This window comes from Mchenga conophoros, linkage group LG11 (assembly GCF_057382185.1).
Source record: "Mchenga conophoros isolate Kocher_MC1m ecotype Shallow Benthic linkage group LG11, M_conophoros_male_GT1.1, whole genome shotgun sequence".
Taxonomy (NCBI): Eukaryota; Metazoa; Chordata; class Actinopteri; order Cichliformes; family Cichlidae; genus Mchenga; species Mchenga conophoros.
The window spans coordinates 25,729,859-25,757,004 of NC_140536.1; the positions used below are offsets into that span (position 1 = coordinate 25,729,859).

At 43.1% G+C, this 27,146-nt stretch overlaps 2 protein-coding genes across 7 annotated transcripts; both read right to left on the bottom strand.

The window, feature by feature from the left end:
• Positions 1-276: 276 nt before the first annotated feature.
• Positions 277-14,474, bottom strand: LOC146564247 (myocardin). 2 transcript variants are annotated; one of them, XM_085291881.1, is made up of 16 exons: positions 14,205-14,474; positions 13,084-13,254; positions 10,924-10,977; positions 8,943-8,998; positions 8,515-8,581; positions 7,629-7,754; positions 7,344-7,534; positions 7,024-7,164; positions 5,144-5,309; positions 4,871-5,036; positions 4,630-4,771; positions 3,880-4,485; positions 3,697-3,780; positions 3,385-3,522; positions 3,243-3,297; positions 277-3,153 (listed from the first exon to the last, which is right to left on the bottom strand). In XM_085291881.1, exons 2-16 carry the CDS (start codon positions 13,136-13,138, stop codon positions 2,735-2,737), a joined length of 2,466 nt encoding a protein of 821 aa, XP_085148007.1. In that variant the 5' UTR covers positions 13,139-13,254; positions 14,205-14,474; the 3' UTR covers positions 277-2,734. The 2 variants fall into 2 exon arrangements, with proteins under 2 accessions (XP_085148007.1, XP_085148006.1); XM_085291880.1 differs by having other exon boundaries at positions 3,682-3,780.
• A 6,063-nt stretch (positions 14,475-20,537) lies between these two features.
• Positions 20,538-26,950, bottom strand: LOC146564248 (uncharacterized). 5 transcript variants are annotated; one of them, XM_085291885.1, is made up of 3 exons: positions 26,894-26,950; positions 23,488-25,914; positions 20,538-21,655 (listed from the first exon to the last, which is right to left on the bottom strand). In XM_085291885.1, the coding sequence occupies exons 2-3, from the start codon at positions 25,888-25,890 to the stop codon at positions 21,293-21,295; spliced, it is 2,766 nt and encodes a 921-aa protein (XP_085148011.1). In that variant the 5' UTR covers positions 25,891-25,914; positions 26,894-26,950; the 3' UTR covers positions 20,538-21,292. The 5 variants fall into 5 exon arrangements, with proteins under 5 accessions (XP_085148011.1, XP_085148010.1, XP_085148012.1 ...); XM_085291884.1 differs by lacking the exon at positions 26,894-26,950 and adding an exon at positions 26,647-26,883; XM_085291886.1 differs by lacking the exon at positions 26,894-26,950 and adding an exon at positions 26,302-26,635.
• Between the last annotated feature and the right edge of the window lie 196 nt (positions 26,951-27,146).

Below are 27,146 nucleotides of genomic sequence, written 5' to 3' on the forward strand. Positions count from 1 at the left end.
ATATTATTGTTCTTCAGGATTATAATACTGTGCCATTTTGAAGATTAACTATGGAACTATGTGGGTGTTAGTGAGGTTTCATGGATATTTAAGATGCATATTGGCACAAATGAATATTTAATTTACTTTGTGGTCATCAATATTTGATAAGACGTAATTTGGGACAGTGATCAGTAGTTCTTTCTTCATCCATTTGTTAATTCTCTCAGTGTGCTACATCACTTAACTTCCTGCCCAGGGATGAAAGAAAGAGGAGGCACATAGTAAATCTATTAAGACTTTAATTTTTGTAATGCTTTTAAATACATTGTGGAGAGAAACATTTGCACAAATAAGTTACAAATAGACGTACAAGCAAAAACATTTTGTTTTGTCTCACATTTTCAGAATAAGGTATTTATAGCAGCAACTAAACCACAGTTACCTGAAACACTCCAGTGCTTTCAGTCAACGTTTTTAACTCAGTTTAAAACAGAATTATTAAACTTTGGCTTAATTAAATTAGTCAACAGTCTCTGGGGTGTTTCAGGAAAGTCTGCACCAACGATCGGAAGTAAATAAGAAACAGGGAAAAGACTGTTGTCAGCCCTAAAGCGGAGGAAGTCACAGGAGGTAGCATCTTACTCTCCTGCCAATCTATTTTTTCGTTTCTTTTTTCTTTTTTTTTTCTTTGCAGCAGTCAATGCTTATTGATCGCTATGATTATCATAGCCATCCATCCACATTTAGCTGCATTTTCATAGTCTCTTTGCTGAAAGCTGTACAAGAACTGCTTCAGCATAAAGCTGTTGCACTGAGCTGAAGGTTTGCCAATGCACAGATTATCTTATCCCAATAACTCACTGTGGCTGGCTTTATCACTACAATAAGAGGAAGACAAGCCACAACAACACATTGCCTACATAGAAACAACAAGACAAGAACGTACAGTAGTATGAAGTTAGACTTCGAGTTTCTGTGCCCTCTACATGAATCAAATTGCACTCACTGCTTCACTTTCATTGAAGGGAACAAATGCGTTTTTTAGATATAATGATAACATAAAAGAAGAACTCTGCGTCATTTATCAAATAATCGAAATGCTCTAGACAGGAATTAGACAATCAGAGCTCTCCAAAGTGATTGATGGGACATGCAGCCAATTAAGGGCCTAGAATAAATTTATGTAGATGGGATCGTGTATCTGAATTACATTCATCTGGTACAGCAGAGGTTAATGGCAGATAACCTCTGTCAGATTTTTTTTCCATTAATATCATTATGGTAAGTGGGGTTGAGAATGGACGTAACTCACTGAAAGTGTATTATGCAAACAAATAATGTACCCACTACTGCACGACCAGTAAATCGTGTAGAAGTTTGAGCTAAGATTACTGTCACCCGTAAGAAAATGTGCGTATTGGCTCCGACTGACAGGCTCACCTGGTCGCGTGATATGTTTCATCCCTAAAACACAGTATTTTGTGCTAACGCTACAATACATTTTCTCTTAATATTAATGGTCCATTTGTATATTGAAATATGCACCAAACATTTAATATTCTTAGCAATAAATTGGAGGAATTCATTTGCAGTAAGTGAACAGGTGTGGCCTTGGTGTTGGGTTATAAATTGTGCTAAATCTGGCTTTTGCTAGTAGCAGGATAATCACCGAGGAGCAGGCCAGACACTGTTGGGGGTTAATCAGGGAACAAAATGACCACCTGTTTTTGCAAAGTGATGAGGAAAGTCTCACTCGGCTGATTGGTGCATTTGTACGGGGACTATTTTTGGGGTGGCTTCCTGATTGCTCTCCTGGAGGATGGCGGCTTAAACAAGGTAATGTGGTTGTTCTGATGATTACACAGGATAACTACACTGGAGTTACTGCCCGCTGGCAGAGGGACCACAATTAAATGTCTGCTTTAGGAAGTGGACACTTACTGTAAATCCGCGGCCTCTCTTCTGTGTTCTTCACGTGTATCCTCTCACAGATCTGTCATGCCACACACAAGCAGGCACACTTAATCGCAAACAAACAAATAACTACAAGTGCTTTGGCTCGGATGCTGATAAATACACCTGGAAGCATTGTATGTGGACATATACAGCCAAGAGCAGCCATGTGTGCACTCGCACAGTCAGTCATATGGAAAGCGCACATATACACACACACACAGATCACACTTTCACACAAGCATGTACTCACACTTCCTGTGTGTGGCTTCTGCCAGCTTTCTCCCTCTGCATGCCGACTGTGTGTCTGGCATCGGGGTCAAGGTCTGGAGCCACACACAAGCTGTGCGCTCTGCCTGGCTTTTACACACTCTGAATGGGCTTTATGAATGGCTAGGACTCAATGACTGAGTCAACACCAGGGGCCATACTCAACCCAATCCGACAACGGGTTTTGGAGATAAGTCAGAAATGACATTCTCCCAGCACAGCCAGGAAGCATGTTTAAATTAATATGCCACCAGGTTTTATTTTGTTTTGCACTGCAAACATTGTGCTGTGGAGTGTGTCAATCCACAGATGTGTGGCTTGTTTGCCATTTCTGGCTGAGCCCAAGTGCTTTTAAAAAACACTACGAGTGTGCATAGGGTGAAAGTGTGCGCATGTGTTTGTGTTCTCATTGTCCCGTCAAAGCTGCTGGATCCGATCGCTGCAATGGATCCAGCTCTCGACATTGCGTGGAGCTGGTGACTTTTACAGCTGAACTGACAAATAACGAGCGATCACCCCTCGCAAGTCCTCACCACTGCTCTATCATCAGGTCCAGCACTCGATTGACATTTAGATCTGAATCCAGGCTCAAGTCTGGCTCGACAAAGGGGGCTGCTGGGGGGGTCAGAGGGCGGAGGCCGGACGACAGCGTTTCAAGCCAGTCAGCAGCGTCGAACGGTGTTGGAGCCCGTCGTTTCCGGGACCTCCTGGTGGATGGCAATGGGGAGGTACAGATGGGCGGTGGAGGAGGAAGTGGGACTACCTGGCTCGGGTTTATTACAGCAGGGGATGGAGGAAGCTCCAACAAGAGAGAGGAGCAAAGAGGTGAAAGCAGGGAGTTGTCGTCCTTGTGGTGCTGCTGGGAAGCCTGGGACTGATCATTTTGAAGAGGAGAAGGAGAACGGGCTGAGTGGGCAGGAGATTTATGGTCAGACACATTGACGGAGTCTGAAAGAGAGCCAGTACAAGGAATTAGACGATGAAAGCAATCCGAGTGTTAGTGAAAAGGAATTCTTTATTAATTGTGTGAGACTGACCGACAGAAGCAATAGGCTCATCTAGAATGTCATCAATGGACTGCCGAGGGTCCATCTGTTAGCCAAAGAAAAGGAGAAATACTTCATTTTACAGAACAAAAGATACTCCTTGTGATCTCCTGTTCATCCAAAGACTCCTGACCTGTGCTTTCTGGATAGCCTCCTGTAGCTCTTCCTCCAAGCTGCGAACAGAGGGTAAGGTCTGAATAGGACTTGCTGTAATCTGCACTGGCAGTTCAAAGTCATTGCCAATTGCATCACAGGGCTGGCAGCAAAACACCTGATTAGAAAGAAGAGATAAATTGTTTGACAGGTGGCGTATGCGCATGTTTGCATGTTTGAGAAATGCTCCTAGATGGAAGGCTGTTTAGTGTGCCACTGTGCAGAATAATTTATACCCATTTATCCAGGACATGTGTGCTCTGTTTTGTATGTTTACCCGTGTAAACAACACCTCTGCGTGTGCATCTGTTTCTTGCTTCCCTCTAGAGCATCCCAGGTCCTGTTGCAGGAACGGATGGAGGGATCCTCCACAAGACTAGTGGAAAAAGATTTTTATAAAGCAGTCACATCATTAAATGATCATTTCTCGTATCAACATCTGTCACACCAGAAATCTGAGTCTGTCTGTCCTCACCTCATTGCCGGAACATGTGGAGCGGTCTCTTGGCCTGCTCCTCATTCTCTCCCTCATCTCCAGCTCCACACTCAGCTCCTGCTGCTGTTGCTGCTGCCGCTGCTGCTCCTTCTCAGTTCCCCAGGGAGTCCCACACTGTAGGGGTGAGGAGGATGACATGGGAAGACTGGGACTTGGAGTTCCCGAGGCAGTGCTGGCAGGAGCTAAGAAGACCGTGTTGGTGAGACTGCACGGTTCCCCCGCCAAACTGACTGATGCAGCATTTGTGAAACCGTTTGGGACAGTGTTTAGAATTCCATTTGGAACTCTATTTGGAGCGCTGCTGAGAATCCCATTAGGAATTGCCCTATCCTGGATGTAAAGCTGCTGGTTCGGGCTGCTGCTGGGCGAGTCTAGCCCAGAGCTGGAGCTGGAGCCAGGGCTCTGGCTGGATGGCAATGAGGGGCAGGGGGTGAGTGGCTCCGGGCTGGTACCCAGCTGACAGAGGGGAGCCGGGGTGAGGCAAGCACTGGGAAGCTGGAAAGGACGAAGTCGCTGCAATAGGGCAGGCTTTGTGCCGGAGACAGGAAGGCCGCGCTTACGCAGCTGCTGCCGTAACTCTGACACCTGAGGAAGAAGAAATGGAGGCAATTATTGGACTATTGGAAAGATACTAGTGTAGGTACTTGGTTTCCTTTAATTGTGGATCATTTCTCAAACATTTTAAGCCATTTTAGCATCTCTGTTCTCTGATAAACATGATTTTCTTACTGTTAAATCAACCAGATTAGCAGGGAGAAGCTCAGGCTTTGATGGAGGGTTTGTGTCCGTAGGGGTGTGATTGGTTGTAGCAGGAACAGGTTGGGGATTCTGTGGTATGGCTCCCGAAGACTTCAGATCACCAGATTCGCCACTAAAAGAACGACAGGAGCATGAACTCAAGTAAAGATCAGCTAAGTAGGATCATAATAAAATACCCAACACTGTGTCACCCACTAATCTGTTTGTGTACCTGGGTACAACAGTGATCTGTTCTTGTGGTTGTTGCTGCTGCTGCTGCTGCTGCTGGTTCTGGAGGATTTGAAGCTGAAGGAAGACCTGCTGCTGTTTCAGAAGATCAGAATAGGCTGGGTCTAAAGACTGGGTAGGGTTAGGGCTCTTCTGTTTGGCTCCCACCCCTGAAAATACGTAAATATTCTGGCTAAACTCAATCACTTTATCACCTGAGCAAACCTTGATCTGATGAATGAGTGTTGCTGTTTAAGTAAACCAATTATATTGGTACCTCCGGTCCCAGCCCCTCCTCTCTGGTCTGGAGGAATGTACTGATGATATTTGAGTTTCCTCATTTTGGGCTTGGTGTCCCGCGGTTTCCGTGGACGGGGGAGATGGGTGAAGTTAAGGGAGTGAGGCAGAGTTGAGGTGCAGGGGTTGTTGGGAGGCCGAGCTGTCTATAAAGACGCATTTAGAAAACTTGTGAGTTATTTCAAGAACACTTTAAACCATATAAGAGTAAAAAAAAAAAAAAAACAAATGAGTCATTTGACATATGACATCATTAGCTGCACGCTACAATCCAATCCAACTTTATTTATATAGCACTTTTAAAAACAACAAAGTTAACCAAAGTGCTTTCCAATAATAAAACAGAGATAGCAGTTAAGAAAAGCTACATGAAATGCATAAATGCCTCACAAATCCCCCAGATGACAGCATGCGCAGGCTCCGACATATAACCAAGCTGCTCATGTGTGAATGCGTTAACCTCTGGGGCAAACACTGAGGTCCTCCAGAAGTGCAAATTGACATTAATGAATGCAGAGCAGTTTACAGCAGAGCATTGTTTCACAGGAGTGACCATCCTGTTAGGTGAAAGACCTCTACATTTGTCTTTTATCTCTCACGTTGTACACCTGCTGTGAGTACAACTACAGCAAGCACATACACACAGGCGTAAGACGTAAACACTGTTTCCTGGATGAAAATTTTACATACACAGAAAATAATCAACTCACCAAATAGCACCCACGTAGGATTTTTGTTAGCTCTATGTAGCAAAATGCACATTTTTACACTTATCTTTTCAGAGCATGCAGAAGGTAAGTGTTTTTTACACTTATGTATCATTGTTAGAAATTTTGAAAGTGGTAAAAACTAAAGAACACAAAAGAGAAACAATATAACCAGAGAGTATTACATGAAAAGTAGCAATATTAGCGACATGATCCAGGTTATTCAATTATGAAATTGGTCTGAGGTCAAAGTCCATGATTTAGACTTTTAGGGTCAAAGCGTAGAGAAGGGTTAATGTTTTAACAATGATGCAGTTTATGTCTCCCCCTCTCTGTGGATGTTTTATTACATCCATTCCCACATACAGTAAAGATCTGTGGTATATATGACAGCTAGAAGTGTACCAGCAAGGGTGAAAGTTTACAAGATGCTCGTGAGACCAGCTGTTACATGTGAGGCGTAGCCAGAGGCGGGTGAATTAAAAGTGCTGAGATTTGCATTTGGAGTGACAAAGATGGACAGGATTTTAAAAAGTGAGTACATCAGAGGGACAGCTTAGTTTGAATGGTTCAAGGACAAAGCAAGAGAGGTGAGATTAAGTTGGTCTGGACACTTTCAGAGGGGAGATACTGGGTACACCGTCGGAGGAATATTGGGAAAGCTGGAGGAGCTGGGTTAGTAGGAGAAAGGCGGAGGCAGAGAGGTTTATGGATGAGAGAGGACACGCAGGTGGTTGGCGTGACAGAAGGAGATGCAGACAAAGATGCAGAAGATTGGAAGAAATGGAAACAGATGATCTGCTGTGAATGAGAGCAACCGAAAACAGAACATAGAAGAAAAAAGGAAAGCGTCCATGACAGCTGCTCAGCATGTGTCCTTTATGGAGTACAAACTGTTGGAGATGCATGAATTGCATAAGGTTTAGAGTATTTTTAAAATGAGCTTTTTTCTCATGCTATGTCATGCATTTTGTTTTGTGGCTTGTGATAATTTAAGAATTTAAGACAGCAACTCGGAAGTTCAGAAATGTGACTTTTCCACAAACCGTCCTTTTTCAGCGCCAAGATGTGCACGGCTTTTCTTCTTTTGTTTTCATGTAGCTTAAAGCAGCGGGGTTTGTATGTGGAGGAGCATGCATTAACCCCAGCTTACCTTTGGCAGCAGGGGTGTGGTCTGAGAGGTCAGATACATCCCAGTCGGCCTCCCAGTCGTTGCCATGGAGTTTGAGTCACTCAGCTTTACGCTCATAGGTTGTCTGATGCCCTCGGTTCCCGGGAGCACTGCCAAACCAGACTGAAGGCAGAGTATCAGATTATTAGAGCTGACATATGAAGCTATTTATAAACTCAACAGCTACTGAATATATGCTTTAATATGTTTGTCCGTGGTTATAACTGAGAGCTCATATTAGACATTTTTTCCAAAATATGTGTGTTTTTATTAAAACTATATACTTAGTGCCATTCCTTCACCTGAGCATGACAGGGACCATGGTTAAGGGTCGGGACCAGAGCCGAGCAGTCGCTCAGTAATTGGTCACCTGAGAGCCTCGGCAATGAAGAAAAAGCTGGTGATTGGTGAGTGCTGTGCTGCTCCGTGGGTGAGGATGAGGAGGAGATGTCATCTTCGAAGACATCAGCAGTCAGAGGGAAGGAGGCAGGACCTGAGGAAATGAAAAGCAAATGGAAGTAAGGTCAAAAGACAAGGCTGGGGGGGGGGAAGTGTGTGGTGGTTCATGCAGATGCGCGTTGACTCACCGTTCTCCGGAGGCGGCGTGCGTTCGAGCTGCTGCTCCACAGGTCCAGGCGGGCGCTGGATCCTCTCAGTGAGGTCCTGCGCCTGGCGAGCTTTCTTCTGCCTGTGGGCCCCACACGCAGTCCGCTCTACGGGTGGGAGAAAGTGGGAGGGATGGTGCAGATAAATGAGGAGAACGGGACAGATGGGAGATCAGTGGAAAGAGGCAAGATAGGAGAAAGAGAAGCAACAGGATTTCAGAACATATGCAACGTGAGCGTGCGCAACAGCTTTGCCACAGGCGATCAGTCCCGATTCAAAGCAGCAGAGGCATCAAAAACAAGTAAACACGCCTGCCCATGGGGAAATGTATTCCCTTGGAAATGAAGGCAACACACACACGCACGCAATCACACATTTTTAAAATGTCACAGAAGGACTATTAAGGAAATTATACATTTTGAAAAGCCAGATGCTATAATCATAGTGTTTTAAAATTAAAAGGCAGATTAGAGGAGAAGGAGGTGAGTGGCATGATGAGAGAGGGAGATCTCAGTAATAGCCGAAAATGATGACTCTGATTCCTGGATTGACAGGTTTATCACGTGCTGTCAATCCCTGATATGTCCTGCCGGCTGCATGTGGAGCAGCGTTAAAGTGTGCTACAAGGTCACATTTCAGTCTCGCTGACAGCTGATGAAACACAAAGCCCTTTGTGAGATTTACACACTTCACATCTTTGCACTACTACTACTACTGTACGACGGGGAGCGGAGAACAGCACAGATATGATATAACGCAGACCGAGAGAAATGGACAGGAGGGGAAGTGTGTTACAGTGAGCTACGCTGGGAGCATACAGAGCAAAGCAAGGAGGAGACAGCAACGTTACTGTGGGCATGGTATCACCTTGTGCAGTTTCAGCATTCAGACCACCAGGAGGCAACTTCTGAGTGGCACCGTCATCAGTTAGACGCTGCATCAGGAAACAGAGGGTCAAACCAACAGCCAAGGCCCAGAGGAAAGTTGAATAAAACTTTATTGTCAGTGCAGCCTAATGACATATTATTACACCAGGATTATTGCAAGGTTTTGGGAGACTTTCTATTGAAACTAGTGCAAATTAGTTTTCTTTAGTTGAGAAGAGACTTAATCATGAATTATATTTCTTATGAACTCACAGCAGTAACCTGACATTTGGACTCTTACTAATATAATCACCAACCAAGATTCATAAAGATATTTAGAGGGTTCAAATGTGTTGGATGCTTCAAAATCAGTTTGGTGTGAAGTGTGAGAAATTAATTTTTTATAAAAAGAGACAGTATTCAACTCACCAGAGCTTCACTCTGGTCTTTCTCAGCTTTTTGAGGCGGGCACGTGGATTTCAGCCCTGTTCCAATCAGACAGACATGCAGTTAAAGATGAAATGTGGAAAAGCAGAGTTTTAAAAAAAAAGATAATTTGTTTTTCTTAATCCAAACTCTCATATTAGACTATTTCAGAGAACAGTAGCCTAGAAGAATAGAAACTCAAGTGATGGGGTGCATCAACAAAGCAGCGTCAGCTTTCAAATGATCCTTCCAAGTTACAGCATGAAGCATCTCAGACACTCTTTTGTGTTGGCAGGCATCAAAAACGGAGTAACCTGCAGCCAGGAGGGAAGTGAAGCAAGGTGCCTGCCTGTCGGATGGGGATTGTTTTTGTCTGCTTTTTAATACATTTCTGCACTCGGCACTTTGAATTCTGTGCATGACACAATTTATTTATGCTCACATCTTCAGATAATGATTGTTGATTGTTCCAGCTTTATATATTTATCCTCATGTCTTCAGCGTGTGAACTTTTCCCCTTTCTAATAAAGTGCATATCTACTGACAGCAATAGACTTTTTAAAGTAAAAATAAAAATGTGCTTTTACATATGGAGTAATATCTACATTCACCAGCTACTTTTTAGGTACACATACTCAGCTGCATGCTAATGCAAATATTTAATGATCTAATGGCATGGCAGCAACTAAATGCGTATGAGCTTCCTTTGTAAGTTCAAACTGACCATCAGAATGAGGAAGTCTGTGATGAGCTGGTGTGAGTCTTTCAGAAACTGCTGATCTGCTGGGATTTTACTGCACAACCATCTCTATAGTTTACAGATACTGGTCTGAAAAGCAGAAACTATCCTGTGAGTGGCAGTTCTCTGGGTCTCAATTTCTGCTGCCACATTCAGATGATAGGATCAGAATTTGGCATAAACAACATGAAAGTATGGATCCATCCTGACACGTCTCAGTGATTCAGACTGCTGGTGGTCGTGTAATGGTGTGGAGGATGTTTTCTTGGCCCACTTTTGAGCTAAATAGCAACAGAGCATTGTTTAAATCCCACAGACTACCTGAGTATTGTTGCTGACCATTTCAACCCAGTACTAGCAAGGTGTATTTAGTAAAGTAGCTAGTATATTTTATTTTTATTTTGTTTATGGTATAAAAAATACTTTTTTTCTTATTTTATCCATTTTTTGGGTAATGCTGGGATTATTCATCTAAAATACAACAATATTAAAAGTAAGGTAGCAAAAAACTACCTTTTCAATATATTGTAATTTAAAAGGTCTGAGTGGGAACTAAATGCTCACACGTCCTTTTAACTGTGTTTTCAGGCTTTAGAAAACCAAACCCATTCATCTGATTAATTGCTTATCCAAGGGGAGGGCTCGAGCCTAGCCTAACCATAATGAGGTGAAAGGCAGGTTACAGCCAGGTCAGGTCACCAGTTTGTCTAAAGGCTAAGAAATACCTAAAATATATATATATGTGTGTGTGTTGATTTATTTATTTTGTTTTGTTGTTGTTTTTTAGACAAATCAGGCGAGTAGTATAAAGAAAATCTGTGAAACCAAGATCTGGTAAAACAAACGGTTAAACTGAGGACTTTAACCTAAGAGGGTGGGTTTCATATCCTATGTGAAGTCAGTGTTTACTTGTTTACTTATTTACTTATTCACGTTTCTAGATTTCTGATTACTGCAGATCAAACCTAGAGCCTTATTGAGTTTTGTAGATTCATGTACAAAAAAAGTTTTTTTTTAATATATAAATAAATAAATTCAGCATTAATCCAACCATTTTGCTGTTACAAAAAACGAAAAGGTCAGTATAGTAAAATCTAAAAAGAAAAAAATTTAAAAAACTGGGCAAATCAATGAGCAATCGCCTTCCACTGAAAAGAAGTGACTTGAAGATCATTAATATGAAATGCACCCTGCAGTCATAGTGTAATGGATCAATCACAATGTTAATGATACACGTAGACTAACCTGAGTCTGCATTGATTTCACTCAGCCTTCGGTTCTGAATCCTCAGCTGCAGGACTGAAAGACAAGATTGAGCTGTGTTACCAAGAAAATGATTAAGTATTACACTGATGGAACAGTACATTAGTTTCATTTCATTGAAGGCAAAATTGGAATAAGAATAAGAAATCAGACTGACGTAGGAAGCTCGGAGTTAAGCAATGCTAGACAGCACGCTCACTGTTAAATGATATGGCCTTCAAACTCATGTTACCCCATGACTTTGCAGTGCTTGTAGATTATATATCTCCTTGAATGCTGGCACGCACATATTAACATACACACACAAACAGGTGAAGCACGGAAGGGCTGTGCCCGTGACACAAAGTCCCCACCCCCCACCTCGCATGATACATTTCAGCAAGCATTGAGACCTGAGAGACCTGACAAGGGGAGGGTAGGAGAGGACTGCTCGAGGGGGGGGTGGAGGGCAATAACTATTTATCTCTCAGTATGTCTATTTCTGTTGGTCCCATCCCCCCCTTCAGCTGTCCCGTTCTCTCCACAAGCCTCTCATGCATGCCCTCCCCCTCACATCACTCTCATATGTGCTGCTAACTATACTCTTCCTGCTCTTTCCTGCCTTTCTAACTCTAAAATTTAAAAGGTTTCAAGATCTGTATTTAAAGCAGCCTTACGTATCAGTCCCCTGGGTTTAAAACAGGATAGGGAAGCAGTGTTAAGGTAGTTTAACTGTTCCTGAAGGGCCAAATAAATATAATATAATACATTTTCCCTTTTTGCACCAAAAAGTCAGTAATTGTCTTAAAATCTTTAAAAATTTCTGCAGGGACGCTCCAGATGAAGAGCCGACAGCTTTAAAGCTGTGAAAAACAAAGACAAAGAGTTATCAGATGCTTTGTTTCAAGTGGCTACAAGCTATAAATAATCGCTGTTATTCTATTCAGTTGGATGTCATCATCTAATACGTGCACGTCCAAGTTCGAATTAAGTGCAATCATAATGCTAGCTGACAAAGGGATCAACAAGTTGGATATAGTGGTAGATAAAATATATTCCTCCAGCTCAGCTATGTGCATATACGCTTTCTGACAGAGCAGCTGCTTATAGAATCACGTTTTCCAGCAGGTGTTTGCACACCTAGGAGACTGTCTGTGTCATTTTCTCGCCGTTCTATTTTGCCAGCCGTTTACGACAGCTGCGTGGGAACTCAGCAGCAGCCGCTGCAACTTGTTGGGGAAACTAGCATCGTGTAGCTTGGGAAGGGTTGCCTAATGCTGTTTGTCACAGACTGCTGGCTGCCTCCTGAACGGTTCACTGTTAGGTTATTATCACACCTATCACTGACAATGATATTTACATTTTGGTAGGAATGCATGAAGACATCATTCTCCTTTAAACTCGCGCCATTTGTGCCTATTTTATGTTTGGGATTTCTGCTTTTGTGCAAACCCTTAATGGCTGATTTGATGTGGACGAGAGTCAGACAAAAGGTTTGGTACACCTCTTCCTACTTTAGCAATATTAGAACCAACATCTGAGGATAATTGTGGGGTCGTTTGCTTTTGCTGCTTTACAGTTGTCATTCAGATCTGATCAAACCACACTCACCATCAAGGTGAAGCAGCTTAGCTGAGCTTTTCACTGTTACATTTTTAACATAATAATAATTATAATAATAATTGTAACTCGGGGGGGGGGGGTTATAGGTGAGGTCTGATTGTTTGTCATTTGGACATGAATTATTAATAAGACATAGATTTTAAATCTGGTTTGCAGAACCTTCAAATAATGAGGACTTTTCTGGTAAAGACCCACAGTCAGTTTTTTTTCCATAAGCACAACAAACCAGCCCGTTTCCTGATTGAAGTGTCAGACAGTAACGTTCAGAGATCTTTATCCTCGGGGTCAGCGGATTTACTTCTGTTCAAGACATCTCCATATGTCTGTCTGTAGGGAGCGATCACTAAATCCATTCGCCATGATCAATAACCTTCACTGGATTGATCACATGATCAACAGTGTGACTGACTTGCCAATAATCTTCGCAGACATTTCAACTCAAAATATTGATGATCATGCATGTGCGCCTGAGATGAAAAGCCATTGTTGTGGGAAAACGAGTCCTTCTCTCCTTTAATTGGCATGAGCTCAAATCCTCACCTGAGCGGAACTTGTTCCGGATGAGAAGCGACCTCTCGGAGGCCAGCAGTGTCATGGTGGAAGGGGGGGGGAGACGATGGGGGCACGAGAGAGGAAGTGGAGCAGAGAGAAAGAGGAAATTCCTGGCGTCACCCTACCAGGAGGAATGGACTCCTCTCCTTCTGTCTCTCACTGTTGGGAATGCAGAAGAGTGGAGGAAGCAGAGGAGAGAGGCAGACAGATGCTTGTTAATCCACTGATAGACACAAACCAATATTGATAGAGGCACACAAAGCATAGCGAAGATACATTGAGGAGGAAATAGAGACGAAAAGCTTCTCAGACCTACAGGCAGACTGAACTTTATGGTTAGCCGCTCTGGCAACAGCAGGCCTCCCTATAGACAGCCTGTCAATCACACAGAGAGTCACAAGGCCCACCCACAGAGACAGAACTAACGACACAGAGAATTAAACAGATGGGAGGCTTTTAGAGAGAGACAGGGCAAGGAGCCAGACGAGGAAGACTAGGAGAAAAAGTCGAGTTCACGTGAGTGAGGGAGACAGAAACCCCAGCAGATACTTGGACGTCAGGGCTGGAGGACACTGATTGCGACGGACAAACACAAACTCGCAACACCTACAGCATGGCGCCGGGGACGGCAGGCCAAAAATGTGCCTTCCACTAAAAGGAAGATGAGCTGACTCTGAAATAGAGAGAGAGCTGGGAATCTACATGAGCTGCATTAGTGCACATACACACACAACCTATTAACAATATTGATTTGAACTGGCCAGCCACAAAACACCCAAAGGAAGCCTGTTTGAAGGGACTCTACAAACACACACACAAACAAAACCACACACACACACACACACACTCTGGAATAGCTGAGGTTATGCATACTAAATCACCGCAGAGCTCTTCCTATTCCCAATCCGATAAATGCACACACTTCACTTATTTACAGCCTAAAGAGTCCAAAAGAAGGCCTCTCGTTCATTAATGCAATCAAATAACAAGCAATTGATTGAGATTTCACGTCTGGCACAGGCATTGTTTCACAGCAGGGTGCTGAGTCACAAGAAGGAACTAAAAAACACAGAGAGAATAAAAGCAAGAGAATGAAAGAGAATACTTACAGGAAAAGAGAGAATTGAGTCCCTCGGGGGAAATTGGAGTGGATTTAAGATTAAATTGAGAGAGGTGCGAGATGGAGGAAGAGAGGGAAAGAGAGAACTTCGTAGTGCGTTTAATGACGATTTCTTTCTTTCATGTTCTTTTCATATCCTTAGTTTTTTGGGGTTTTTTTCCTGAAGGTGAAACGCAAGGAGGGAAAGGATCTGCGGTTCCTTCGTCCTCCTTCCGATAGAAGTTCACCGTCTCTACCTCTGCCTCGCTCTCTCTGCCCCTCTCCCCCCCCGTCTGCCCCAAAGCATCCTGGATCATCAGTGCCAACTGTGAGCGACTGTCAAACTTCACCCCTCCCCTGCAGTGACCTCACCCCCACCAACCCCCCCACCCCTCTCTTTTTGCTTGGAGCAATTTACCCCCTTGACATCTGCAGACTGAAAGAGTGAGGAACAGATTACAGGACAATAAGTACTTCTGTGTTTGTTGCACTTGACTTTAACATAGAAGAGGATAGAGCAGTCGATTTAATGTTAGGAGCTGGACTGTCGCATGATGTGATGATAGAAAAGTGTAAGCAGGATTTCTTTAAGAAAGGGGGGACAGTTTATTATAAAGCAGCTAGAAGAAGAGTGTTTTGGACTCTCTTCAAGTCGTGCACGGCTGCAGGCTCATATGCTCCTGTCAAGACACCTTTAGGTCACCCCCCCCCTAAAGTGATTTACTGTTCTGTGTATGTGCAAGTGTGCAAGTGTGTGAGTGTGTGTGTATGAAACACAGCACAGAGAGTCACAGGTCAGTAAGTTAGTGACCGTCAGCATACACTATACAGTGTGGTTCCAGCAAAACCAGTCAAGTTTTACCTCAAAAACAAGCAGTGTTTGCCAGTGCGTGCATGATGTCTACACATGTATACATACGTGTGTGTATGCATGTATATGTGTGGCTAATGCTGCAGAGGGGAGGGGGGGAGAAGCAGAGACACCTGTTCAGTCCTTTTGACAGACAGACGGGTGTGTGCTGGTTCAGCAGGTCATGGAGAGGAAGGGAGGCAGAGAGGGGAGGTAGAGAGGCGGAGGCGACGGGTAAAAGTTGGTGAGGAAAGGAGGCCGACACACATGACGGAAGTCTTACTGGTGAGGACAGGAAGTGTGGTGACAGGGAGACAGTGGGTTAAAGCTCTTTTTATCTGATAAGGAGAGAAAGACACCAGCACGGAGATCCACTAATCAGAGAACACGGAGCAGAGATAGCACTGCATGGGCCAATTACGGTTGCCATGGAACAAAATGGAACAACTAATGGAAGACAAAATGAATGGGAACCTTAATTTAATAGATGGTTATAGACAGAGCGCTCTTTCAGGTGCCATTTGCACAGTACGTCTGTGTTTGTCATCATTATAAAATCTCACCTTTGGCAGCTTTTCCTCTCATGCCCTGCAAAAAGCATTTTACACACTGCTCCGACACACACATACACATATATATAAACACTGACAGCGTGCCATGTTATTGTAGGAAAGGTGATGTAATTGCTTTTTCCTCTGGTTCCCCCCCATCGCAGCTTCACCCTCTGCTCTGCAGCAGGGACTCCCTCTCTGATTAACACCTGTTACCCTCCTTCTCTGTCACACACACACACATATGCACAGACAGACTCCACAGTGTTAATCCTACACTGTGTCTGGTGAGCGAATTAGCTTGCACGCTGTTAACCCTTCCCTCTTGATATCATATTTCTCTGTGCTTTTCTGGGCTTACCCATCTTTTTTATGTGGCTAATGAGCTAAAAACTCACTTTGTCTATCATTTGGCTTGTAAAATTCATTCACTGATTTCATACTTTAGTCGTAACCGCCTCCTCAGTCTGTTATATTTGCAGAGCTTGAGTGATGCAGCTCTCAAGAGAGTCGCTGTCTTCTGCCTTTCACCCTGGTGTAAGTATCTCCACCATTTGAGAGGCTTGACATAGAGAACGAGCCAGACGTGCAGCACATCCTAAGTGTAAGTGTGCCCCCGCGTGGCTGAACTGTGCAATGACAGTCATATACATTGGACTAAAAAGAAAAAAAGCTTTCATGGTTTGTTTAGCTCTACATCATTTTGGCTCTCAGTGACAATAATGGGCTGTCTGTGATGCAACAGAGCAGATATACAACAAACATATCAAAGTGCCAAATGTATCAAAGGGAATAAAAAGCTGAGACACACACGCCGAGCTCACTTCATTACATCTCCTGTCTCTCCCTGGTCGTTCATCATTGGATCTATTCTAGTCCGTCTCTCCACTCCTCCTCTACCTTTATCACTTCAATCACTTGGCGATGTGCCTTGTGCCACTCAGAAGGCCTGCTGCCCGTTCCACTTCACGCAGCACAAACACAGCCACACACACACAAGGAAATTTCAAACACGGACTCTACAGATTCCTGTCCTCCGTCTGTCTATCATCCATCTGTCTGTCAGTCACTGCACTTTGAAGCTCGGTGCAATCTGGATAGTTAGCAGCCAGCACACACAGAGAAGCGCGCATACTGTACAGTGCACACACATCTCCAGCTGGACTGCTGAGCTCACACATTCAACTGGTTGAATATTCATCATCTCCATCGCGCGCTGAGGACCTTGTGAGCTCAGCAACGCAACAGCCCAGTGGTGTCAATTAAAGGGCTCGAATCTGTTTTGTGTTGTTCTTTCTCGTTCTGATAGGAGGCCACCGATTTAAGTGAACGCTCGAAGTGACCTTCACAGTAGGTAAGCAGTACTTCAATTGGCTTCTTCAACAAAAAAGTGAGGAGCTGTTAGGTGACAGGGGGGGTTATATTTATTAGAATTTGATCTAAACAACACAAAAATATGAATAGAGCGTTGTAGCCTTGTAGTTCAGAGTGCTGCTGCTGCTGGTGTAATAGTGTGGAGGATATTTTCTATTTAAACACCTGAGTATTGTTCCTGACCATGTCCAGATATTCAGATGGCCTCTACAGTCACCGGATCTCAGTCCAATAGAGCACATTTGAGATGTGATGGAAAGCAGCTGTGTGATGCGGTCATGTCAACATGGAGCAAAATATCTGAGGAATGTTTCCAGCACCTTGTTGAATCTGTGTCATGAAGACATTTCGACAGGCAAACGGGAATATCAAGGTGTGCCTAATGAAATGACTAATAAATGAACACATGAAAAATTTTACCAGTGTTAAAAAAGTTTTTAAATTTTGGTTTCCAAGGACAATCATTATTTGATTATTGAGAAATGTATGTAAGTAAAAATTTTCAACTTGAGTACTTCATTCATCAAGATTTGATGTGTGATTTAAGTGTTCCCTTAATTTTTTTGACAGGTTCGTATTTTTCCAGTCTGTCTGTCTGCCTGTAATCATTCTTCCTGTCCATACTGGCACTGAAGTCATTGCTTCTCGATATTAGGCAAGCAGAAGAGATGGAGTACAAAGCACGGTCCTCTTTTGTGCAAAACTGACCTCTAAAACTCTAAAATATGAGGCTTCCTCAGCATGAATTTGTACAAATCCAGATGATGTTTGCTCTAGTTAAAAGGTTTTAACACTTTAGCTTCCATAGGCAGTGTGTCCTTGTTGGCCTTTGGCAGAAAAGTAGTAATACAAAGAGAGAATTTGGTTCCTGAAGATACTGTAAGCCACCTCTTTCATTAAAATTTAGATTTCTGAGTCGTATTAAATTCGGCCTAATGTCAGAGCTCTTACAGCGAGCTCTGATTGTGGATTTTGTTCCCCATCTCTACACTGAAGTGCCATTAAGAGGGATCCTCTCACAGGCATGAACAAGGGGAGCAATTACAGTTACTTACAGTCCTAACCCACAGTGCGAATGGGGTTTGTTAGCATTGTTTTAAGACAAACTTGAAAATTGTAAACTGAAGCTGCACTGATAGCAGTGCAATTCCTGCTGAAAATATGGTAATAAAGTGGTATTAATACCATATTCAGTTTTTACACATCCCTAAAGTCTCCTTGTAATTAAAAAAATTCAAAGAGGTAAAGCTAAAATATCTGCTTTTTAATGCTCGGCTATCTGCGAGCACAGGGCATTTCACAGGAGTACATTAACCACTCTTAATAAACTCCTCAGTTAACCTTTGATCCTCACACTCTGCACACCTTTCTCCTTCCACTGACCCTCTGTGAAAGGGAATTTCCTAAACTAAAACACAATGGTGCTCAGCACAAGCCTTTCAGGAGGCCAACGCTGCTCAAACAGCACAATGGCCGGCGTAGAAATGAAGAATGGGACGCCCATGACGACCCAGTCAGGTCATTTGAGCGATACAGTATTTAATAACTTATCTCCAGCTTACCTCTCTTAGGCTCCATGGCTTAAATGGAGCAGAAAATTGAGAGAGTGCAAAAAACAGAGGCCCGGCTTCCAAACTCAATTACTCCCTGGAGGCTGTCCAAGTGGTCAGCCTGCACACCCAAGCAGATCCACGAATCTTAATGTTTTGTTTTTTCCTTAATCATAGGAAATCATGTAAATCTCCTCTGTGGCGATTAAGCTGGCAAAAATGGATCAAATTAAGAAGAAGAATAACTTCATGCTGTGTAAAGACTTGAAAGGTGAGGCTGTGTTGTGCAATCCACAATGTGATAAATGGTCTGGTTCTTATATGGTGCTTTTCTACTCTATCTGAGCACTCAAAGCATTTTATACACCATGCCTCATTCATCCATTCATACAAGCACTTTTTTCTATGCTTAAGAGCTTTCTGTCTAACATTCATACCCCAGTGGATGCATCGGAGAGCGACTTGGATTTAGCATGCAGACTGAAGCAGCCAAGGACCGAACTATCAACCTTCATACCACCAGCTTTACCACTTGAGCTAAAATAACTCCCTACAAAGCAAGGTGGAAGGAGATAGAGAACAGTAAAACTTTAGGACCTCTAGTACGAGCTATGCTAGCAGAAAGGAAACTAAAAAGTGAACTTTTTTTTTTTTTTTTTTAAAAACCACCAGAATAAAGTTGGCCTTTAGATTTTGCCAGAAAGTAATCAAAAATGTGACTTAGAGAGAGAAATAAAACATAATGACTCAGATTTTACCCCCCAAAAGATGCCAGTTAAAGTATGGACTAGTAAAGACCTAACAGCCTACTGTTGCTTTATACACAGAGAAATTATGGTTTGGAGAGGTTAAATTAAATCATAAGGAGGGGCTGAGAAACAAGCAGAAACCGATATATTGAATGTCTTCCTATCAACAAACAAACAAGAAAGCAGATATAAAATAATATCGAGGCTTTGCAATTCTTAGAAGTAAGCATCCAAAGTCATACAGACGAATGGAAAAGTGAAGTGGAAATAGTTGTATCTGCAGAAGAATGGGAAACTATTGGGGAATTATGCTTTTCATATCCCTGGAGGCCATTTGAGTGGAAAAACATTCTAAGATTTTTTTTATTAGCGCTGCCCCGAGAAAGCACCAAGGTGTAGGAAGGAATTGTTGGAGGATATGTGGCTCATCAGTGGGTAATCATTGCCATTTATTCTGGGAGTGTTCAAAACTCAGGCTATTTTAGAGTGAAATCCATTTGATGTTCTGACAGTGAATTTAAGCGCCTCGGCACAAAGATCCAAACTAAAGAAGGCAAATACTGAATGAGAGTACTACCTGTAGGAGGGTAAAAGCCGTTCTTCTCTGACAAAAAAGTGATCAGACACGAACTGAGGATTAGTTCAAACTTAATGGGAATATTCTCCTTTTCCCTAAAAGCGCAGCAGGATAAGTTCATGGAACTGTGATCAAAATGGATTGCATTTATCACCCGACTTCAACCAGACTTAGTTTAACTGGAAGCGACAGTTTTATTATCACTGTGATGAAAACTGTGACGCTTGAAACTTGTATCTAAATCGCAACAAGCACAGAGAGAGGATGGGGTTATGTCTTTCTGCTATAATGTATTATAATTAGTAAAATATTAGAGAAATTAATACAATGTAGAGTTTTTTTGTTTCGTTTTTGGCAAAAGTCTGCATGTAACGCTCAATTGTAATAGTTTATATATTAAAATTGTGTTAGCAGATTATAATTTAATGGGTGTATTTTGGTTTTGTGTTGTAGCTTCACACATAAAAAGGATTTTTTTTTGTTGTTGCTTTTTTTTGTTTTTGAAAAACGGGGCAGCTGGAGCTCAGCAAGCAGAACTGTGGTTTGATCTCCAGCTCCTCCAGCCTGCAGGTCACAGTGTCCTTACACAGAAACACACTCTATACAGCAGCTCAAAACAGTGGGAGCGATATGTAAATACAGTCTGTTTATACTATTTAAAGTGGAGGAAAAGAAAGAGCAGAAACAGAGAGTTAGATTTGTGAAAATTTAATACCAATAAATTAACAATATTCAAAATTTAAACAAAAACAAAATTGAATATAGAGTTTATATTAGAATAACTCAAAAAACATTTGGTCAAACTCTTACAGGATGTGGATTAAATACAGAAGATCAACAGCGGCAACGAAATTAAAAGTAAGCGTTTTCATACACAATGTAAAAAAAATAACTTTTGAGTTCAAAGAAAACGAGTGCAAATTCCTCACAGTGTGTCTGACGGTAGGAAAGATTATATCTTTCATATGAGATAGTGCAGAAGTGCAGCTCTTACAAGTAGTACTCTTTATATACACGACTAGAGCAGAGGATTGTTTAGTTCATAAGCTATCTTTCTTTTTCGAGCACTTTAGGGTTTCATCGTGGATTGCATGGGAACGCAACTTCATGAGGACTTGTTAGCGTTTTAATTAATGTTATGAATTCCCACACACACACACACACACACACACACACACACACACACACACACACACAAAGAAAACATGACTTCAAGAATGAGTTTTCCCTTAATTCAAAGTCACATCTGACTTTGAAGGCTGTGTTTTGGCCCTTTAAATGGAATGGGAATAATATACATTCATATAAATAAATTAACATTAAAAACAATAAATATGAAAGTGCTCCCTTCTTTGATTCTTAGTCAATAAAAAGAAAAGATCAGAGTCTAACTGTAGTTAGATATCATCAACAGCACTTCTCCCCTAACTCCCTTTACTTTAAAGTGTTACGTTTCCACCTCAGACTCTGAGTTATCCAAATTAGACACAGTGGAGCTGTACCATTCAGCACTCTCCTCTTCCTCCTGGACTCCTGACACACCACCGCCTCCTCCGTCTCCTCGGCTGCCTCCTCTGTCTCTTCTCTCGTTAAGCATTTCCATGGCTACTTGGTGGTAGGGGTGCTTGCGTTTGGTGTGCCGCCGGAGGGTGTTGCGCTCGGCAAAGCGCGTGTGGCAAAGCTGGCATTGGTAGGGCTTCTCTCCGGTGTGCACCCTTTGATGGCGCTGGAGCTCACCTGCCTCCCTGAAGCGCTTGGCACAGATGGGGCACACAAAGTTCCTCTGGCCTGTGTGGATGTGCTTGTGTCTCTGTTTAAAACGAGAGACGAACATCCAAATGATTACTCAAAGGCATATAAACAACATTTTAAGTGACATTTATATGCAAGTAAAAGGGCTTGTGGGAGGCGGTGAAGCAAAAATGAACTATCATAGCCCAAGAATCTTTTCCTCTGGTCTGTAATGTTGTTTATTTTTATTTTGCTGTATTCTGGAGCTATCCTCTGTAGAGATGTTTGCTTTCTTTTTACCAATAACGAACTAAAGGGCCTTGTGGTTCTCAAACCATCAAACTGAAAAAAAAATACATGAGAAATTTCATGTAAAACTATTTTCTTTCTGCCAACCAAAAGAAGCAAACAGCTGACTAAAATTATATCTCAGCTGGTGGGGGGTGAAGCCATTAATGTTTACAGTCTGTCATGCTGACACGAGCAGGAATTATAACAGTTCCTTCATGAAAATGCTCATAACAAGCATTTTGGAATAATCAGCCCATAATTTTGAAAAAGAAGCATGACTGCTGAGGTTTTTATACATCTTTGGTGCTTTGAGCCCCACAAGGCAAAGTCTATTTACTGTAGTTCCATTATATTCAGTGGAATACAACTCGGTAAGTCACACCAAAACGATCTAGATAAATAAAAAGCAGTACAGGTCCAGAGGAACGTATGTGTATTTGATTTAGAGGTGAGCTGTTCCTTCGGTGTTTGCTCTCATCTTCGTAGTGCTTCGTTGGCTCTTTTAGCTCACTGTGTGAGTTTTTAGTATATCTGATAATGTCTGCCTCAGCAGGCGCTGGTATTTGAAGCAGAAATCTCTAAATATCAACTCCATAGCTACTGCTTAACTTCTACATAAGTGTGTAGATGAGCAGCAGCTTGACTAAGTTTGATATTTCACCTAGAAAGAGGGTAAGATGTCAGGTGTTTGATGACAGAGGAGCTAAAACAACTGCTTGGACAATAAAACTGACTGCCAGCTATTTTGAGACTTAACTATAACTTCTAATTATTTTTTAAGTGAGAATGTCAGATATTTTGTTTGCAGATTTTACTGATGTTACCTCAAAGAGCCGGACAGTGGGCTTGTAGCTTTTGTGCATGTGTGTGAGAGAGATGCATTCAGGTCGACACGCCATACAAGTTGGTGGCGGCCCTTCATCAGCCAATCAGGAGAAGTCATTATTATAGTTAGTTTCCCCTTAATTATCGTCCCATTATTTTTGGCCATAGTTCACATTTGATGTGTTTTTGTAAGAATGAGTGTGTTTGACTGTGTGTCCATATGCTGGAACATGTATACTTGGTTTTATTCAAACTATGAAGCACTTTGGAACTGTGTGTTTTAAAAGGTTCTATACAAATAAAGTTATTGTTGTTGTTGTTACAGAGAACAGAACAAGGGCAGCCAACATCCCCCCAAAAAGCTTTGAATGTCCTTAAAGAAGCCTGGAAAACTTTGAAGAATAAAGGTAGTGATACCAAATAATAATTTTTTGTTTTTCCTTATATGCTGCATGTTTGCACATGTTTCAGTAAATCTCTGTACCCATTTTCCTAGCATAACATAAAGAAATGAGGAGTGGCTCCAGAGTTTTGTGGTGTACTGTATTGATATTATTAAACTGACTAGCTTTCATCTGTGGTTTAGTACCAAGCAGGTCAATGCACCAATGTCAGGTTTGTCTCCAGGAGTGTGGCTGGTACTTTTCGAATAAATCAGCTAATTGTTCATGAACAATATTTGCACATTTACACACATATTAAAGTTTGTTTTTGCTGCTCCCAAGTGGCCAACATATTCATTTGTTATTACTTGTCTTTAGGATGAAATGATGGTTATGATTAGCTTGTGCTGACCTGCAGATGGCTGGAGCGTTTGAAGGCTTTGCCGCATTGCTGGCAAACATGAGGCTTCTTCTGCGAATGGGTAATGGCATGGCGCTCAAGGTCGGAGAGGTAAAAGAAGACCCTCGGGCACAGCTGGCAGTACAGCACCCTTCGGGAGCCCGCGGTGTTGGGTGACTGCTCTGGAGAGAGTGGATCTAGCGGGTCAAGTTTACCAGGGGGTAGGATAGGTCCGATAGAAGGGGAGGTAGGAGCAGCCGTGTTAGAGAAATAAAGATGGTCATCCAGAGGTAAATGTTCAGAGTGAAGGTCTGATTTGGAGTCAGGTGATTGGGCGTCTAATTCTGAGGCGGGCTGAGATAAAGAGTCATAGGTCAAACTAGCAGACGGCGGTCTCGGAGACGATGCTGTAAAATTTGATGGCTTGTTGTTTTCATTGGAGACCTCTTGAGCAGATATGGCTTCATTTCCAGGGTTTGATTCAGAGTAAGTGATCTGAGTTTGAATAAGAGGAACTGAGCTGTGGTCATCCTGAAGAGGAATAGTGGATGAAGGGACAGTGAGAGACGTAAGAACGGAGCCAGAATTTATGTTATTCACGCCAGACAGGATGACAGGGGGGTTATTGGGGCTGAGTCTGATGACAGGGTGAGACAGTGTAGGAAGAGGCGATCCCAATGTGCTAACCTGACCAGAGGACAGAGGAAGGGAGACCGGAGCTGCGGCCGTAATCTGGGACAGCTGGCCGGTCGAGGAGTCGAGGACAGCAATAGGGGTGGAGGTAGCGGTGGACTCACCAGAGGAAGAAGGTACAGAGGAAAGGAGAAGAAACACGGGAGTGGAAGCACCATGTGAAGTCTGAGTAACTGAAAGGGGAAGAGAGAGACCGAGTGAAGCCGAGGAGAGGTGAGAAGAGGAGGACAGGAGGAGAACAGGAGCATTGCCTGCAGGATTTGCGACAAGTTGAATGGGTTGGGTGGGGACTGATATCCCAGAGGAAGGGGACAAAACAGAGCTGGCATCCTGAACAGCTTTAACGCTCGGCTCTGCAGCCACTGAAGGGTTTGCGTTTGTAATCAAACTTGTGAAGACTTCTGGAGCTTTATCCTGATCATCACCTAGTGATGAAGAATCACTGATAGGGGGTGGCGAGGGGTAAAAATCACCAGAAGGTGCATTTAGGGCATTATCTGTACTTTGGCTGGGACCTGCTAACGGTGCCAAAAGCGACGACTCCTTTCCTTCTGCTTCTTCTGAATTAGCATGATCAGACTGAGAATCTTCCATCCTGGAAGCATTGACTTGTGGCACTTTGAGTCCATCCGGATTGAGCATATACGGAATTCCCTGGTCATCGATGAGAAGAAGATTTTCAGTGTCACAGTCTATCGAAGAGAGAGAGGTCAAAACAGAGGTAGAAAAGAAAGAGGGAGACAGAAGAGCATCTTCAAGAGTATCTGTGCCGCATCCCTCATCGTCCTCTTCTACTATGTCTCTGTCTCCTTCTCCCTCATATTCATCCACCTCCATGATCAGAGAGCTCTCACAGCCCGAGTCATCCAAGAAACGCCCATATCGCCTCTCTCGGCTCTCCCTTTTCTTGGGCAAACTCAGGTCCAGAGGTTCTGTCTGCTCCTCCGTTTCAACCTCATTGAATGTTTTGCAACACTTCAAGTCCATTTCTCGCAAAATTAAAGGAACATTTTTCTGAATTTCCTTCTCTGTAGTTTCCTCTTTAATCCTCGGCTGACTTAAAAACTTAACTGTATTAGCAGTAAAAGGAGTTTCCGACCCATCAATGTGGACAATTTTAACATCCAAAATGTCTCGGTCTTTACACAATTTATCCCGTTTCTCTGCTTCTGTCTCAGGAAATGCTTCGGCTTCTTCTTCAGTCTTCTGGTAAGTAACTTCCATGATTTCTCCTTCATTTTTAACAGCTGGCACACAGATTTCACGTTTCTTCTGTGATTCAGCAGAGACCAACACGGGTCCCTGAAATTCTGAGAGAGCAAAGTCTTTGGTCAGGCTGATAGCAGAGTTTGTGATTGGCTTCTTGCACCGTGGAGGGACAACAATTTTGATTCTTATTGGCTGGCTGTGCAAAACAGGCACTCCAGACTTTACTGTAATTGGCTGTCTGAGCCCACCAATCTTAGTTGTTTCCTGAGAGGCTGGCTCATAAGTCCCGCCCACCTCTGGCTTTTTCCCATTGATTGATAGAGCATCTTGCCTGATGGTCACTGCTGCCGTGACAGGGCATGGCTGGAGGTTACCTGGTACAGTACTGCATGCAGTTTCGTCCTTTGGGTCCAATAAAGTCTCTGTCACTGGCCCTGATCCCTCTCCACACTGGCTGCCATTTTGGACATCCAGGCTGCCACTGGTCAGGACTGAAGCCAACTGAGAATCCATTTTGGGGCATACCTAGTTATATTTCTTTTAAATAAAAGTAAAATAATAGATTAGACACTAAAATAAGGACAATTATAATAAAGAAAATGTGCATTTTAATTATAGCCTTTTGCTTATACCAGGAGAGGAAGATTATTAAATAAATATCCTTAGTTGGCTGGATGGGAGAAGAAGAAGAAGAAGAAAGTCTGGGGATTATTGGGGTCAACTTTAGTGCGAAATGCCCAAACCCACTAGTGCTGTGATATTATAAGCAGCGTGCAGACTATTCAACCTAAATCCTCGGGCCGAAACGATGAACGACTCGTATGACCCTCTTCCTCAACAGCAAACGTGCTGTCACTTTACATGATCCCAAATCTTAGCTCACAATTCCTAACGACGGATCACCGATAATGAAAAAAAACGCACCGGAGTACAGAAGGGTCCGAATGATGCGAGTGAAATTTCATTTCCTGGCTTACACTTCTTCCGTCCACATTCATCATACATGATGAAACCTTCCATTATAAAATTCGCATCAGAACATTATTCATACCCGGTTAAGCTCGCAAGAACCAGCCTGTTCAACCCCCTTTCTGCTTATAAACCGAGAAGAACTATCCGCGGAGGACGCCATTACGCACAGTCCTAGGTCCGAAATGCCAACGTTATTATTATTCCGCGTGTGCGCCCTGACGGCTCTCGGACCTGGGACAACGCTGTCGCAAACGCGCGCGTCGGAGTAGAAAAACCCCCCCATGTATATTTACACACAGTCGTGGCGTGGAGCGGATCCTTCCCCTTGCACCGGAGCTTCCTCGGACCCACAGCCAGCCATTTTAGAGCCGAGGGTCCGAGATACCGCGAGCGCAGCTTTAGGACAAACTTTCCCGGTGAGCTGTCATTTATTCCAGCCGTGCTGTCAGAGCCGGTGTTGTGCCGGACACGCTTTCGATACATTTAAAAACTGGATTTTAAACTATACTCCACCCATACTCTCGCTGCATAGGGACTGGCTTACCCAAGCTGTGGATATTTCCGGAGGACCAAATATGACTGTGCAGTGTAAAGGGTGATGCTGCGAATGCTGTGGGAGGGAGGGGTCAAGGGGAGTTGCTATGGTGTCGCAGCCTACCGGGTCCGACCAGTAGCCATGTTCAGCCTATGAGTACTGTTGAACCTGCAGCCTGCAAAGAAAGGCTCTCTGTGCTCCCAAGAATCAAAGAGAAGGGGGCAAAGCAGGAGAGGTAAAGTGGAATCACACAGGAGGGTTT